The 17541-nt window shown below is 42.6% G+C and overlaps 1 protein-coding gene across 1 annotated transcript; it reads right to left on the bottom strand.

Moving 5' to 3' along the window:
• Positions 1-16455: 16455 nt before the first annotated feature.
• LOC107000772 (high mobility group protein B3) lies at positions 16456-17163 on the bottom strand. The gene has a single exon (XM_077987343.1). It carries the CDS (start codon positions 17071-17073, stop codon positions 16474-16476), a length of 600 nt encoding a protein of 199 aa, XP_077843469.1. The 5' UTR covers positions 17074-17163; the 3' UTR covers positions 16456-16473.
• Between the last annotated feature and the right edge of the window lie 378 nt (positions 17164-17541).

Raw genomic sequence — 17541 nt, 5'->3', positions numbered from 1 at the left:
ATTGTTTTTATTTTTTCTGTGAGTCTCTCCTTGTATTTCTAGCTTGATTTTCTTTTCATTTGGATCCCGTATTGTTGGGCATGTTTGACATATTACTGTTCCCCTAACTGTAAACTCCATGGCGGGAAGGCTTCGTCCTGTTTGTAGCTTATCCTCAACACCTAGGATAGTGCCCGACACATAATAATTGCTCAATAAATAGCTGTAGAATGATTGAATGACAGTTTTATCTTTCTGGTGGATTTTACTGTTTGACAATAAGAATGGATTCACTTATTGCTTTTATGTTGAATTTTATTTGTTAGATCTTAATATTGCAACCTCTGCTGTATTTGTTTGCTTGCATTTGTGCAATCTATTTTGTCCCTCCTTTGACTTTTAACTGGAGAGATTTTGTTTTAGAGGTGTCTTTCACAGAAGCACAAAGCAGGACCTGTTTTTGCTTTTTGTGGGCTCCAATAGGTAAACGTGAGTATGAATATTATTGAAGAATGGATAAAAATATGTTTTATGAGTGAAAGATAAGCCCTGTTCTAGAGGCCATGACAATGATGCTTTATCTCTGTTTTCAATCTGAGACTAGAAGAAGACCAAGGGGAAATTAATGCTTAGTAACTATTTCTTGTACTTTTTATAAGGTTTATAATTTGGCTTTACAATCTGAAATGTCTTTCAGAAGAGCCTGGAGAGAGTTATAATTTATTGATATTAAACTCACAGATTACTGAAGAATATTATACAACATTTAATTTTTCTTTTTACCATAAGCCATTCCTAAAAACTGTTAGAGTCCCAGAAACCAAAAGTTGAAGAATTGGACCTATGATTGATAGAGTCTAAGGTTTATGGAGGAAGAAAACCCAAGAATGCCTAAGACAATCTGCTCAGCCAACTGGGGAGGTGAAATTTTTTTGCAGCATCTGGATGTGACTTTAGAACTCATCCTCAGAGGATCTAGTGTGCTTTTCAGATTTCCAAATATGATAGACATCATCCTGCTGGTCATCAGCATAATCTTCCCATCTTCCTTCCTCATCCTGGTATATATATTCTGCTTCTGGATCCCAAATTAGGTAGCAGCAATAACTTGCCCCATTCTTGTGATTCTTACACATCTCCAAACCTGTATAATTGAGCCTATTTCCTGTATTTGTTGTTTCAGATGGGTCATGAAGACAATAGCATAATCAGTTACCTTTCTTCTTGGGAAATAAGTATACCTCACAAGTTATTGGCCCAATTTTTTCTGGGGATGCTAATTCTTAAGGATCTAAATCTCTAAGCTCAGCTTCCTCCTGCTTGGGAAAATACTTTTGATCTTGTTCTCTCCCTAGCTGCTCTTTTGTTTCATGGTAAAATTCTCTCACAGATATGCCTTTTCCAGAGTTTCTCTCATTTTTGCCCCTAAGATGACCCTCATCCTTTTTAGAAGGTGGTTTTTGCTCTCTAACCTCTTGTCTTTTCATCATTCTTGGGTTCTGGTCTCATGTCTGTTACCTGGTGTCTTCCATAATTCCTAGAGCCTAGACTCAGATCTCTCTTTTGGTTTCTTTCATCATGCCTGGGTTCTGGTCTCATGTCTCTCACTTGATATCTCCTATCATTCCTGGACTCAATGCTCAGATCTCCCACTTGTCTTCTCTCATCATCTCTTAGTGCAAAGATCTGGTCTCTATGTTGGAATCCTTCATATTCTCTTGTAGTTGTTCTCTGCTCTCTAACTTGGTGTCCTCCATCATTCCTGAGTCCAGGGCTCAGATCTCTCACTTGTTTTCTCCCATCATTCTTTGGTGCTGAGATCTGAGATCTCACTTGGCATTGCTGATTTTCTGTTGGAGCTGGTATTTGATTTTGAATGTGGTGTTTCCCATCATCACCAAGTTCTAGGCTCAGGTCTATCATATGGCATCTCCTATCAATCTCAGGTTCAGGACTCAGGTCTCTCACTTGGCTTCTCTTATCATCCCTTGGTGTGGAGATCTGGTCTCTGTGTTGGAATCTTTCATTTTGCCTTTGAGCTGATCTCTGTTCTCTAACCCGACTTCTCCCATCATACCTGGGATTTAGTCTCTGCACTTTAATTTGGTGCTTCCCATCATTGCTGGGATCAGGATTCAGGTCTCTCACTTGGCTTCTCTCATCATCCCTTGGTGTGAGCTGCTGGATCCTATGTTGGGATCTCTCATATTGTCTTGCAGCTGGTCTCTGCTCCCTAACAGGACTTCTGTCATCACTTCTGGGTTCTGGTCTCATGTCTCTCAGCTGGTATCTCACACCATTCCTGGGATCAGGACTTAGGTCTCTCATTTGGCATCTCTCCTTTTCCCTTGGTGAGGGGATGCGGTCCCTGTGCTGGAATCCTCGATATTCTCCTGCAGCTGGTCTCTGTTCCCTAACCTGGGTCTGTTTCCATCATTCCTGGGTTCAGGGCTCAGGTCTCTCATCTGACTTCTCCCATCATTCCTTGGTGCTGGGGTTCTATCTCTCACTTGGTGTCTCTGGTTTTGTGTTGGACCTTGTTTCTGTTGAACGTAGTATTCCCCATCATTATTGAGTTCTTGGCCCAGGTCTCTCACATGACATCTCCCATCATTCTCAGGTTCAGGGCTTAGGTCTCCCTCTTGACTTCTCTCATCACCCCTTTGTGTGGAGATCTTGTCTCTGTGGTGGAACCTTTCATATTGCCTTGGAGTTGGTTTCTGCTCTCTAACTTAACTTCTCTCATCACATCTTGGATCTGGTCTCTGCTTTCTACCTTGACTCCTCCTATCATACCTGGGTTCTGGTCTCTCCTCCCTAATTTGGTGTTCCCCATTATTTCTGGGCTCAGGGCTCAGGTCTCTCATTTGTCTTCTTTCATCCCTTGATCTGGAGATCTGGTCTGTATGTTGGAATCTTTCATATGGCCTTGGAACTGGTCTCTGCTCTCTAACTTGACTTTTCTCGTTATCCCTTGATTCTAGGCTTTCATCAGTCACTTGATGTCTTTCACTTTCAGTTAGAGCTAATCTTTGTTGCCTAAAATAAAATCTCCCTTCATTCCTGGGTTCTGGGCTCAGATCTCTGACTTGGTGTCTCCCATCATTTCTGGGTTCTGGTGTCTGCTTCCTAACTTGATGTCTCTCATAATTCATGGGCTCTGGGCTCAGGTCTCTCACTTGGCATTTCTCATTATTCTTTGTCACTACTGTCTGAATCCTTATCTCGTGTTTCCCATTTTCCTGTAGCATTGGTGTCTGATCACTGACTCCCAGTCTTTCATCTTCTCTTGGAGATAGTCTCTGCTCTCTAATTTGCTGTCTTCCACTATTTTGAGTATATGAGTTCAGTTCACTAGATGTCTCTCTTCATCCATTGGTGCTGAGGTCTGAGCACTCATCTCTTGTCTCTCACTATCTTTCACCTCCGGTCTTCGTTTTCTAATTTGTTGTGCTTCATTACCTTGTTGTGGACTCAGTTCTCTCATTGGGTATCTTCTTTTTTCATTTCTTGGTGCTGTGGTCTAATAACAAACTTGCTGTATCTCATTATTTCTTGGTTTTAGAGCTTGCTCTTGTTGCCCTGACTGATCTTGTGGTTCCGGTCTGTGGTCTTGTACTGGATGTTTTCCATAATTGCTTGGAACTGGATCCTGGTTTCTCACTTGTTTGTTGTCAACATCCTGAGATACTAGAATCTTGTCTTCTCTCACTTGATGCATCCCAGTATCCCTTGGTGTTGTGTTCTGGATTCTTACTTGGCAATGCTATCAACTCTTGGTTCTAAGATCTGCTCCCTACCAGATTGTCTTAGATAACCTTGGAGTTCTAGCCTCCTATCTCTCACTTGAACACTTCTGTAATCACTTTGTGTTGACTTATGACCTCTCTCTTGGTATCTCCCAGAGTCCTGGGATTCTAGGCTTGGGTCCCTCACTTGTCATTGCCCATCACTATTTGCTGTTGGGATTTGGTTTCTCACTTGGTATCTCTGTACATCCTGGGAATCTTGCCTCTGATCTCTCACTTGAAGACTGCCATCATTCCTTAGTGGTGGGACCTGGTTTTTTATTTGATTTCTTCTAACATCACAGATCTTAGAATTTAGGTCTCTCACTTGGTGTTGCCCCAAATCCTGAGGTTTAGGGCTTATGTGTCTTATTTGAAGTCTGTCAACATTCTGGGGTTCTGCACTCTGGTCTCTCACTTGACGCCGTCTGTCATGCCTTGCTATTGGGACCAAATCTCTCATTTGGAGCCTTTCACCATCCTGGGTTTCAGGGCCCAGGTGTTTTGCCTCACATTGTGGAACATCCTGCAATGTTCCACTCAGGTCTGTGACTCCCCTCAGGTCCCAGTGTTGTAATCTTCTCTCTGACTTGGTGTCTTCCAACATTCTGAGATTCTAAGGTCTGATTTCTCATTCCGTGAGTCCCATTATCCCTCAGTGTTGGGATCTGGTTTCTCATGTGGTGCCTTTGAACGTCCTGGATGCTGGGTTCCAGTCTCTCATTTGATGCCTTCTGTCATGCCTTGGTGCTGGCATCTGGTCTCTCACTTGGTATCTTCCAACATCCTGGTATCTTAGGCTCTGGTTTCTCCCTTGGCCCCCTCCTATCATTGCTTGGTATTTGGGCTTGGCCTGTCACCTCGTGTCTTCCAATATTTTGTGGTTCAGGGCTCAGGTCTGTCACTTGATGTCTTCTAACATGCTGTGATTCTTGGTTATGAGCTCTGACTCCATGACTCTTATCATCACTGGGTGTTAGGATTTGGTCTCTCACTTTGTGTCTCCAAACATCCTGGGACTCTGGGCTCTGATCTGTCCCTTGACATTTTTCATTATTTAGTTGTCTGCCTTTGAGTCCTTTTGCTTGTTTTTGCATTTCAGATCTTCTCTCCATTTCCTTTGATTCAGGACAGAGAAGGGTTATTTATTTATTTATTTATTTATTTATTTATTTTTAATGCATGCATAATAGGCTTTTGTCACTGTAAACACCAGCAAAATGAATTCACTGAAATCAACTGTTTCGTGACCATCTTGATCCAGCTGTTGGAGGACTTTTTCTGTTGTCTCAGACTTATTTGTTTTCTGTGGGAAAAAAATCAAGAAAGTAGTTTATGAATCATTTGTTATTTTTCCCTTCTCTTATGTTTTCTTTGTTACCAAGAAAATTCCTTAGGGGACATTTAAGAGTTCTGTTTTCTAGTTCTTTTTATAGCTATTTTACTGGATATTATTTTCTATGGCAATATTATATATATTTTTATATTTTGAGATCAGAGTAACTGAAATGTATATTCCTAGTATGAATAAAATATAGCATTGTTTTATTACATATTTATTAACCACTAACACATCCTTTTTCCCCCCAACTCTCAATGATGACTCTGGTTTATAATGAAATCCAAGTCACCAAACTAGAACTCTCTCATTTATCCAAGCAAAGGAACAAACTTTCTTTAATGCGTACTCTTTCCTGAAGCAGTAGAGGAAATTTTTCTCTTTCTATCCAAAGCAAATCCATCTGTTTGTGCCCTGGAGTTCATGCCGTTTACTTTATAAAAGACTGAGTTACTTCTGATAATTTCTCTTTCTCTTGACTTTTTGATGCTTTAGTCTCCACTGGATCATTCTGGACAGAGAAGGAGTATGCTTTATTAGCTATCATACTTTAAAAAATTTCCTGTGGGCCGGGAGCAGCAATTCAGGCCTGTAATCCTAGCACTTTGGGAGGCTGTGGAGGCGGGCAGATCACCTGAGGTCAGGAGTTCAAGACTAGCCTGGCCGACATGGTGAAACCCCATATCTCCTAAAAATTAAAAAATTAGCCAGGCATGGCCGCAGGTGCCTGTAATTCCAGCTACTCAGGAGGCTGAGGCAGGAGAATTGCTTGAACCCGGGAGGCAGAAGTTGCAGTGAATGGAGATCATGCCACTACACTCCAGCCTGGGTGACAGAGCAAGACTCCATCTCAAAAAAAAAAAAAAAAAAAAAAAAAAAAAGAAAAAAATTTCCTGTGCACCACATTCTCACATCTCATGTCTCTTTCTTTCTACCACCCAATATCTCTTCTCACCATTTATTGCCAAGCCTCTTGAAAGAGTTATCTGTAAATGTCTCCACTTCTTTACTCTTTATTCTCTTCTTTACTCTTTATTACTCTTTACTCTTTATTCTTTACTCTTTATGTGCTATTCTGGCATCCATATTCACCACCATACCAAGTGGTTTCCGTTTTACCAAATACAGTGGATACAATCTTTTCTTTACTTGACTTCTAAGCCTCAGTTGACACAACTGACTAATCCTTCCTTTGGAAACATTTTCTTATCTTGTATTTCATGACATCCCACTCTCCTGGTTTTCATTCTATATCTTTGGCCCCATGTTTCCATTTTCTATCCTTGTTTCTCCTTTTCTTTTCTTTTCTTTTTTTTTTTGAGACGGAGTCTCGCTCTGTCGCCCAGGCTGGAGTGCAGTGACCGGATCTCAGCTCACTGCAAACTCCGCCTCCCGGGTTTAGCCATTCTCCTGCGTCAGCTTCCCGAGTAGCTGGGACTACAGGCGCCCGCCACTTCTCCCGGCTAGTTTTTTGTATTTTTTAGTAGAGACGGGGTTTCACCGTGTTAGCCAGGATTGTCTCGATCTCCTGACCTAGTGATCCGCCCGTCTCGGCCTCCCAAAGTGCTGGGATTACAGGCTTGAGCCACCGCGCCCGGCTGTTTCTCCTTTTCTACTTAGCCTCTAAATGTTGGAGTTACTCAGGGTTTCGTATAGGACACTTTTCCTATCCTATGTTTTTACATTCTCATCTATTCCCATAGCTTGATACCATTAATTAGCAGATGATAATCAGATTTTTGTCTTTGTGCAAGCCAGATCTCTCTTCTGAGTTCCAGACATGTATGTCTAACTGCTTTGGTGACATCTTTTCTGTGATATATCACAGGTAGAATAAATGCAACATGTCCAACTCTTGATTTTCTTCTTACGTCTATTTCTCATCAAGTCCACCCCATCTCAGTAAATGGCACCACCATCCTTCCAGTTTGTCAAGCCAGAAGCTTGATAGCTGTATTTGATTCTTTCCTCTCATTTACCCCTACAGTCCAGTCCATAATAAAGCCTTTTGTTTCTACCTCCAGAATATATTATCAACCCATCTACTTCTTTCCTTCTCCATTGTTTGGACTCCCTCAATCCAAGCTACCATCATCTTTTGCCAATACTGTTGCAGTAGCCCTTTTTTTTTTTTTTTTTTTTTGAGTCAGGGTCTTACTCTGTCACCCAGACTGGAGTGCAGTGGCATGATCACAGCTCACTAGAGTCTCAAACTCCTGGGCTCAAGTGATCCTTTTGCCCTAGCTTCCCAAGTAGCTGGAATTACAGGTGCAAGCCACTGTGCCTGGCTCTGCAGTAGTGTTCTAAGTGGTTTCTTTGCTTCTTCTTTTGCCCATCCAAATACAAAGTGAATTTAAAAATTTGCCCATCCAAACACTAAGTGAATTTAAAAATTTGTGATTTAGATTTAGTTATTCCTCTGCTCAGAACTCTTTAATGCCTTCCTATTGCATTTGGGGAAAGTATCTAAATTACTTAACATGGTTGAAAAAGCTCTGTCTGATTTAGTCCCTGCCTGGCTCTCCACTTTCATCTCCTGACATTCTTTCTGCCCAGCCACACTGAACTTCTAGTTCCTTGAGCACAAAAGCTATTTCCTTACTCAAGGACTTTATTTGTATTCCTTTTTTTCCTGGAACACTTCCTATTCTTCATCTAGTCAACTCCTACACATCTTTCAAGTCTTGACTTAAATGTAATGTCCTTAAAGAATCTCCTCTGACTTCCCAACAGAACATAACTCTTATTATTGGTTTTGTTTTTTTTTCTGTTTTTTAATTTTTTCAGATGGAGTCTCGCTCTGTTGCCCAGGCTGGAATGCAGTGGTGCAATCTTGGCTCACTGCAACCTCCATCTCCCAGGTTCAGGCGATTCTCCTACCTCAGCCTCCAGAGTAACTGGGACTACAGGTACGTGTCACCACGCCTGGCTGATTTTTGTATTTTTAGTAGAGATGGGGTTTCACCATGTTGGCCAGGCTGGTCTCCAAATCCTGACCTCAAGTGATCTGCCCGCTTTGGCGTCCCAAAGTGCTGGGATTACAGGCATGAGCCACCATGCCCAGCCATAGTGTTTTTAACTATACATTGTTATGTTTATTTGGTTTATTGTCTATAAGTTTTTTGAAGGCAGGAACCATGTCTATTTTGTGGGCTACTCTTCCCAGAGCCTACAGAGATATCTGGCATGTATGTGATGCTAAGTAAATATCAGTTGAATAAATGAATTAATAAATATATAACAGGAATGATTCCAGATGCCAGAGAAACAAATAAAAGCACAAAAGGACATGGTCTCTGCCTTCACAGACAAGTAAACAAGTAATTATAACACACTGTGATAAGTGCCACAGGGGTGAAATGGGAGCCTGTATGACAAACACCTAAATAGGGTCACTTTGGCTGCATGTAAGTAATAGATTGTGGATAGTGTTGATAGGGAAGGACAAGAATAGAGGGGGAAGAGACCAATTAGGAGGTTATTGCAATAATTCAAGTCAGAGATACTGGTGGCCTAGAAAACTTCAGGGGCAGTGGTTGAGGAGAGAAGTGGCCAGGTCTGAGAGATATTTATTTAGAAGTCAGAATCAGGAGGGCTGGCTGATGCAATTAGATGTGAGAGGTAAAATAGATGGAGCTGTCAAGGCTAGCACCCAAGTTCTTGACTTGGACAAATGAATGGGTAGTACTGCTGTATTTGTTTAGATATAGGATGTAAAAGGAAGACGAGGTTTGCACAAGTTGAATTTGAAATGCTTGTGCCATATCTAATGGAGATTCTCCACGGGTCTGAAGCACAGGAGAGAGAGATGGTTGATGAGGTGACTGAAAGTTTCAGCATACAGAGAGTGGTTTCAGCATACAGTGGTTGAGGCAGTGAGAGTCTATGAAATCCCCAGGAGACATGCATAGAGTGAGAAGAGAATTCCAGAACATATCAACCCTTAAGTGATGGGCAGAGGAAGAGGAACTTGAAATGACTGAGAGGAGACAGCTGGAGACATAAGAGGAAACCTAGGAGAGGGTAGTGTCACTGGAGCCAAGAAGACAGTTCCAAGTAACAGAGTAAATGTGCAAGGAGTGAGTCCCTGTCCTTCTTACCTCCAAGGCCATTCCAAACTCTTGCCTGAGAAGTGTCTTGAGTTTTGTCTTGTTCAGCCTCTAGCAGTCTCCATCACTCTCTGCGTGCTTGTGGAAAACATCGATGATACTGATGCTGCTCCTCAGAAGATAGGGAGGCATCTTGTTTTGCCAACTGGAGTGCACCTGGAATGCACCAAGGAATACCTACCTTGTTTAATTTTCCTGAATCTCTATCATCCCTTCTTTCTTTATCTCTTGGAGGTAAATTACAGTGTAAAGATCTGATTTATTGGATTGTTTCTTATCTGACTCCTTTAGAGATTGTTTTTTGAGGGCCAGGACCGTGTCTTATCTATTTTTTGTTTATGCTAGTGCTTCAAATATAGTAGAAGTTCAATAAACACCTGGTGAATGGGTGCAGAAACAAATGAGTGAACCCTGATTTGAGTGGTGTTGGATTAGGTCTGCAGTTCCCAAACTTCGCTGTACTGTAGAGTTATCAGGGGGAACTTTAAAGAAATAAAGACTCCAGGCCCCACCTCCAGCGAGAGTGGCCCAATAGGTCTGGGGTAGAGTCCTAGACTCTGCATTTAAAAAGCTCCCCACTGATTCCTTTGCAGCCGCAAGAACTACTGGCCACCTGATCTCTGGGATCCTTTGCAGCTAGAAAGTTTTGCAATGGCAATAATAATGCATTAACTGACTCAGCAAGTATTTCTTAATTTCCTTTGTGCCAATGCTGTGTTGTGTTCTGGGAGATGAATAAGAAATATTTCCTCAAGGAATTCAAAGCTTGGAGGAGGAGATGCAGTTATCTCAGTACAGTCTCATAATTTACACATAGCAGTGGCTAGGGACTAAGACAGGAGCTCCTCTTAGATGATGCCATTTTTGAAGATGATAGAGCAGTATTTTTAAAACATGGGCAAAGTCCACTAGGATATTGCTTCTGTCATTCTGATTACAACTTGTCAGTGTTAGAAATTTCATAGAATTTTCCAGAAAGCCAAAGCTATACCTGTGCAATCTGATTGTCTACATAAGAATACTAAGAAAGGAAAACATTTATAAAAACACAAATAGAATTTTTTTGAAGAACTTACCTAGATTGCCAAGAGAAACGGAGGACTCAGGCCTGAGAGCTTATGGAATACTGGGCTTGGGGATCCTGGTGCTTATACAGGGATTTTAATAACAGCTTTTAACCTGCCATCTTTTGCAGACAACACCCTTGGTGTATAATGGACTGACTGATTGCCAACCAAACCCCCTTCCACCTGTTTCCCCTCTCAGCGGGGCTTTTAAACTCAGCATTTCCTTGAATGCCACCCCTATTTTGCATTTGTTCTGTGTCTACAGCCTGGGTCCTGAGGGACAGCTACTTCTCACATCCCTGTGGGGCCACAGTACCACCAGGATGTCTTGACAGTGTGCTGAAGTACTCTCAAGAAAAACCTTGTGAACCAAGAGTGGCCTCATCTCCTGCAAGTAAAATAAGTGAGTTCTTAACCTGAGCCATTTTAGTCATGAACAAGATCGCTTTCACTGTCTGCAATTGCACATTTTATTTGGATATGTTGAGGCTGAAGTGCCCAGTTGCATTAGATGCTTGCTATACTGTGATGTAAAACACAAATGTGGGTCTGTCTTAATCCTCACCTGGCCTGTTCCTTTGGCGGGTGGTTCTGTGCCTCATGACCCGTCTCCCTGTGTCTATCTGCTGTCAAAGCTGTCAAAGCATAAGATGTTTGCCCTGTGTGAGCGATAACAACTTTTTTCTTTTTTTTTTTTTTTGAGACGGAGTCTCGCTCTGTTGCCCAGGCTGGAGTGCAGTGGCGCGATCTTGGCTCCCTGCAAGCTCCGCCTCCTGGGTTCACGCCATTCTCCTGACTCAGCCTCCCCAGTAGCTGGGACTACAGGCACACACCTGGCTACTTTTTTTGTATTTTTAGTAGAGACGGGGTTTCAACGTGTTAGCCAGGATGGTCTCGATCTCCTGACCTCGTGATCTGCCCACCTCGGCCTCCCAAAGTGCTGGGATTACAGGCGTGAGCCACTGTGCCCGGCCGAGAGATAACAACTTTTCTTATTCAGTGGTGATAGCAGCAAATGTTGGACACAGGAGAGGATCTGTGGGCTGCAGAGTTGGTGGTCTGTTGAAACGTCACTTCTTGAAAATTAAAAACCATTTTCAATTTCACCAGCTTATAAATAGTTTCTTTGTTTCTGAAGAAATTATGTATAGGTGGATGCACTCTAACATAATCCTTTATGATACTAAAAATAATTCCCACTCACCTTTTAAAAAATTTATCAATTTTTATTTTAAGTTCTGAGGTACATGTGCAGGATGTGCAGGTTTGTTACATAGGTAAACGTCTGCCATGGTGGTTGGTTGCACAGAGCAACCCACCACCAAGATAATAAGCCCAGCACCCGTTAGCTACTCTTCCTGATGCTCTCCCTCCCACCGCTCCCCCTCCACCCACCTTTACTGCAGGCATTCTGTAGGATTCTCTGAGATAGCTAGTTCTATAATCTTGTTAATGGCTATGAAGTAAGCAGTATTGGAGACATCTTTAATAGCCTGTGGATATGACAAACAGATTGAAGAGCTGTCAAATCAGATAAGTGAATACAGGCAAATGTATTTCCTGAGGAGCATGGAACCCCTTTTTTTTTTGTTGCTCACCCTGATTTTGAGAATAGCTCCACAAGGAGACACCTTTCCTGCGTGGGGATACTGAGGCCGTAGGCTACTGCTGTTTCCCAAAGCAACACAAGCCTGGATTCTAAATCTGTTTACATCTAATTTGGTTTGTTTGTTTTTAAGTCTCCTCCATGACTTCTAAAATTGTATGTAATAAAGACATTTTTAGCTTTTCCTGATGTCTGTAATAAAAATATAAAATGTCTTCAGTTTCTCTCCTAAACATCCCCATGGCCCTGGGGAGTTTATTTTTTCTAGAGTGTCTAAAGTGTATTATTTATTCAAAACAAAACAAAACAAAACAAAATAGTTTCTGTGAGGAAGTATTCCGGATACTTGACTCAATAATATTTCATTATTTTTGAATTTGTGTAGGAAACCCTTTCATGCCCGTATTCAGACAGCCCCAGGCATGGCTGACTACTGCAGGAGGAGGAGGGAGGTCTTTCTCCCCAGCTTGCACGCCACCCACCCTGGGTGACCCTGGAGGAGTTGACTGCCCTGTGTGTCTAAAGGGCAGGAGCCTGATGAACGGGCTCCCTGTGGTCATTAGTTGCCGTCAGGGTGATTAATGAGCGTAATAGAGATAATTATAATTCTTGCTTTGAAAAGCCTTGCTTTTGAGAGGAATTATCCTTGTGCAAATGTCTCCCCACCCTCTTGGTAAATCGTCTTTGGCAGCCAGACCTGCAGCTTCTGGATCTTGCCTGTGGTCTCCGGGCTGCTATTGCTGACACACCTGGTCTGCTGCCCTTCTCTCCTGAGTTTGTCTTATCTGATTCCCGGGCCTTCTTGCTTTTCTCCGCTCTTTCTCATTTTCTGGTGGTCTCTGTTCTCTTTTCTGTCTTCCTTTTGTCTTCCCCCCTTTCAACGTTTCAATCTCTTTCTGTTTCTCATTGTCCCTTTCTTCATGTGCCTTTTCTTACCTCTGTCTCTTCCCCCTCTCTACTCCCACCCCATTCGTTCCAGACTTGAAGTCTCCATTCAGTTTGATCTTTTCTTTCATTCTTTTACCTAAAAATTTATTAGTTTCTATCAGGGAAAATAAAAGCCAAGTAGACTGAAAATGAATACATCCAGTTCTTGCTACGAGAAGGGAAAGCGACACTTACTGTGTGTCCACACCAGGAGATAGCCTGCCACAGTCACACAGTGGAGAGGCCTGCTTGGTGCCGGGGCCCATGCTTTACCACCCACACTGCCTGTACGAGCAGGACATTTTCTGACCCAGAGTCCATGCCCAATGGTGACAGAATGACTTCTGTGGTGACACTCTTCTGGTGACATAGTCTTTGCGCCTCAGTGTCAAGGTTTGTCTTGACACTGCCTGAGAGGAGTTTCCTGGAAAGTGTCCACAGCCATGATTACATATAAGAGGAGACTGCCAGAGTCATTTGAAGGCATCAAGTTGTCTGTAGGAGAAGCTTGGTGATCGGAGGAGTTGCTGCTGGGGGTGGCTATCCTGAGTGCACATTTGGACTTTGCCTGCTCGGCAACCTCAGGCATCTTACTAAATCTCTCTGAGCCTCAGCAGTGGGATCTAGTGGTCACCATTTCTTAGATGTGTCACAAGGATATGATGTGGCTCAGGGAAACACTGGATTGTAATGTGTTTTAAGCTCATCTGAAGAAAAGCACCATGCAAATCCCAGTTATTGTGTTTATTATGAGGTTCAGCATGACCAAATGCAAACAATTTGTTCCATCTGAATGAGGCTTTTAAAAATACACTGGGGCCAGTAATTACAGGAATGTAGGCTCCCCTAAACATGTTCGCAATTAGGAAGGGATGTAACTGAATGAACTGGGGCATGGCAGGGGACTCTCAGGTCCTTGACATGTTCTTGGTTAGCTCAGTCAAACTTTTCTTGATCAGAAAATGGAAAAAAGCAGAAAGTTCTCATCCCTTGTGTCTTTCTTAGAAGAAGATAATAAACCCAGTGGCCAAAGAATGTTAACATTTAACTGACTTTCCTTATGTATCAAGACCTTTTTCTGAAACTATGATTGTTAAGGATTTTAAGACCCAAATCAGTATAGGGTATGATTTTCTTGTTTGTGATTAAAACATGGAAGTAATTAAGATCTCAAAGTAATTTTTATTTACACAAAAATAATATATACATTCCTGATCCTTGAAAAAATTGAAACATTACTTGATGACATCTAAGACTTCTTTGACTACTACCGTCTCTCCTGATTCCCTTTTACTTTTCTCAGAGGCAATGACCATTATCAGTTTGGTGTTTTTCTTTCCAAGCTTTTCCATCTTTAGAGGTAGAGAAAACCAAGGTGGACATGGCACACAAGTCTCCACATGGTTTTCCCCTGTAGTTTAACCTCATATCCTGGGCCAGATTGTATGCTTCTTGAGACCAGAAACCACAGGAGCTCCTTGATCTGATTCCACACCACTCCCAGGCCTGGCATAGAATCATGGAGAAGTGAGGGGAATGGTGAGGAACAGTTAACTAAACCCTTGTTTGAGAAAAATTATTGTCCCGCAGTTTACTCAAGTAGAGCTAGTAACTCAGCTGGGCAAGTTTCAGATTCTGTGTTTCAAAACCGCCTCAACCCACCCAGTGGAAACCAGAATATTCTCATGGCTTTACAAAAACGCCTGAGCTTTAAGCTTGATCTAAAGGGCTCAGCAAAGAAGCACGGCTGCTGAGAGTCTTCCTGTCTGCCTCAGGCTCCCTGTCTCAGCCTCCAGGTATCCCTATCCTCATGCTCCACTTGCCCAGACATAGACCTAAAAGAAACTCCTGTCCATATTCGTGGGGGTCCCTTCAGGGGCAGTTGTGTGTCATCAGCCACCCTCAGAGTTGGCTCTGAAACATTCCCTGGTTTCTCCTTCAGTGGTTTATGAAGGTCAGGAAGAAACACATGTGATATTTTGTGGAGGTTCTGGACAATCCTAATGTTGTCAGGAACCCTGCTGGCCCCTTCAGATGACATATACACCCAGACATATATCGATAGTGATGGAAGAATTCCGTCTTTTCTTCAAATTCTCTTTTCTTTCTATTTTTACTTTCTTTCCTTAAAATGTTGCCTAGGATGGGTTCCTGTGGAAAGGACAGTGCTGGGGTTGCAACTCCTATCTCAGTGGTTTGACAAGTTCTCAAGAAATAAGGTTTATGGCTGTTTTTAGGAGACTCCATCACAGGCCCTCCTCACCATCCAGGCTTCTGTCCTGTTTGCGCATATCTGGAATAGGATTGACTGTACTCCTGGCTCTCTGGGCACCACACCCTCTTGCCTGCCTCAATGCCTTTGTTAATGTTGTTCCTTTTGGCCTGAGGGGAACCAGGCCCATCCCTGCTAGCCAAACTCCACCTTCTCCTGGGAGCCTTCCCTGGTGACTTGGTTGGGTCCACATTTCGCTGACGTCCTCTTCTCCCACTGTCATCATCATTGCTCACAACATTCCGACCATACCATCCTCCTTGTTGTTCCTTGAATGTGCCAGGCATGCCCATTTCCGGGCCTTAGTACGTGCTGTTTCCTCTGTTGAAGTGCTCTTTTCTGAAGTGCATGGTTTCCTTCCTCACCGTCTGCAGGTCTCTGTTCAGGTGTCATTTGACCATCCTCTCTTAAACAGTAACACTCTCACTTCCCCTGACTCCCTCCCTACCTTCCTACTCTGCTTTTTACTCTCCCTAACATTTATCCCACATGAGTTAGTACACAGTTGTTTGTCTCTCTGTTTATTTTCTTTTTTTTTTTAAATGTAATACTGTTTATTTAACTTCAAAAACATTTCAGCATTCTAAACATACAAAAAAAAAAAATAACAGAACGTTGCAAATCATGTTTAAGTACAGGAGGTTCTTGAACTTTCATTGATGCAGTGGCTCTTTGCTTTGCTGACAATGAAGAGTTCTACAGTTTGTTTAAAAACAAACAGTTTAAAAACTACCGCACTTAAAAAAAAATTCTCATGCCAGCTGACCTCTCTGTCCACAGCTAAGATGGCAGCAGAATGCTATGTCACTATATACAGAAACAAGACAACCTGAAGCTAAATGGATGCCCCTGCAGAGTCAACAGGTCCAGCCTCACAGTGCACGCCCTGAGCTACAGCCCCTCCAAAAGGCATCTTCCCCACAGCCTCAACGCCGAGCAAGGAGCATCAAGAGTTTGTCTCGGTTGTTTTGTTCTTTTTACAAACTATAGATATATACAGTTGAAAACTCAGAATTTCTAGCCAATAACCATAGTTAACACCACCTTACAAATTAAAAAACAAAAGCCAGAAGCATCTTTAAATGCCTTGTCACACCCACAGCAAAGTGCACAGAGTGAGGAGAACACGAAGAGGGCCTTTTCATTTTAAAAATGTTTGGAAATATGTACAACTTTGATACAGTTTCAGGGTGCTCCAGACACCCATGGCCACTTCATGTAAACCAATGACCATTTCTAGAGCACTCTGAGAGACTACAATATGATCGTGATAAAATTTTGTAATTAAACCTAATGAGGGCAACAGACACTTCTCAAATAAGAGATGAGTCAATTACGGCGCTCCCCTACTCTAAGTATTCACAAGGAGACAGATAAACAGTTTCTTTATTCATCCTCCTCCTCCTCCTCCTCTTCTTCCTCCTCCTCTTCTTCATCTTCCTCTTCCACCTTTTTCCGGGCAACTTTAGCAGGACCCTTTGCACCATCAAACTTTCCTTTTGACTTATAGTCAGCAACATCCTTCTCATACTTCTCCTTCAGCTTTGCTGCCTTAGTGATGTAAGGCTGCTTTTCACTGTCATTTAAATTATTCCACATCTCACCCAGCTTTTTTGCCACATCTCCAATAGAGATGCCGGGGTTTGTGGATTTGATCTTGGGACGGAATTCTGAACAGAACAGGAAGAATCCAGACGGTGGCCTTTTGGGAGCATTAGGATCCTTCTTCTTCTTGCCTCCCTTAGCTGGTCCATAATCCTTCATTTCCCGATCATAGCGCACTTTATCTGCCTTTGCCATTTCATCAAATTTAGATTTCTCTTTCCCGGACATCGTCTTCCACCTCTCAGAGCACTTCTTGGAAAATTCTGCAAAATTGACAGGGACCTCTGGGTTTTTCTTCTTATGTTCTTCTCTGCACGTCTGCACAAAGAAGGCATAAGCAGACATCTTGCCCTTTGGTTTCTTCGGGTCACCTTTAGCCATCCTGACTGTATTGTCCGCTAGTCTGCGCAGCGCAGGGCACGATGCGCGGCTCAGCGCTCCCCAGCCTCGCACTAGCTGCCTCCACGAGAGCCGCCTTCTCTCTGTTTATTTTCTACTTTCCCCATTAGAATGTAGAAACATGAGGGTGGAGACTTGTTCTGCTTTGTTCACCGCTTTATTCCCAACACCTAGAAATTGCTTACCAGGTGGTAGTCATGTAGTAAATATTTGTTGAAAAACAAATAAACAACTCTAACTACCATATTTTACCCCCCTTAAAAAAAGTTTCTACACTGATTATAGGTGCCATGACCAGCCAGGCCTGCACTGAGGCATTTGGCAGGAGTTGGATGATGAAGCTTTATTCATGCCCTGAGCTGTGCGCTCTCCAGTTGTTTCACGTGCAGGTCTTGTCTTAATTATGTTGTGAACTACTTGGGGGTAGAGATCAAATTTTGTTCTTCTTCT

The sequence above is a fragment of the Macaca mulatta genome, chromosome 1 (assembly GCF_049350105.2).
Source record: "Macaca mulatta isolate MMU2019108-1 chromosome 1, T2T-MMU8v2.0, whole genome shotgun sequence".
Lineage (NCBI taxonomy): Eukaryota > Metazoa > Chordata > Mammalia > Primates > Cercopithecidae > Macaca > Macaca mulatta.
Note: the sequence above shows the minus strand (reverse complement) of the source record. Positions and strands in the feature narration are given on the sequence as shown.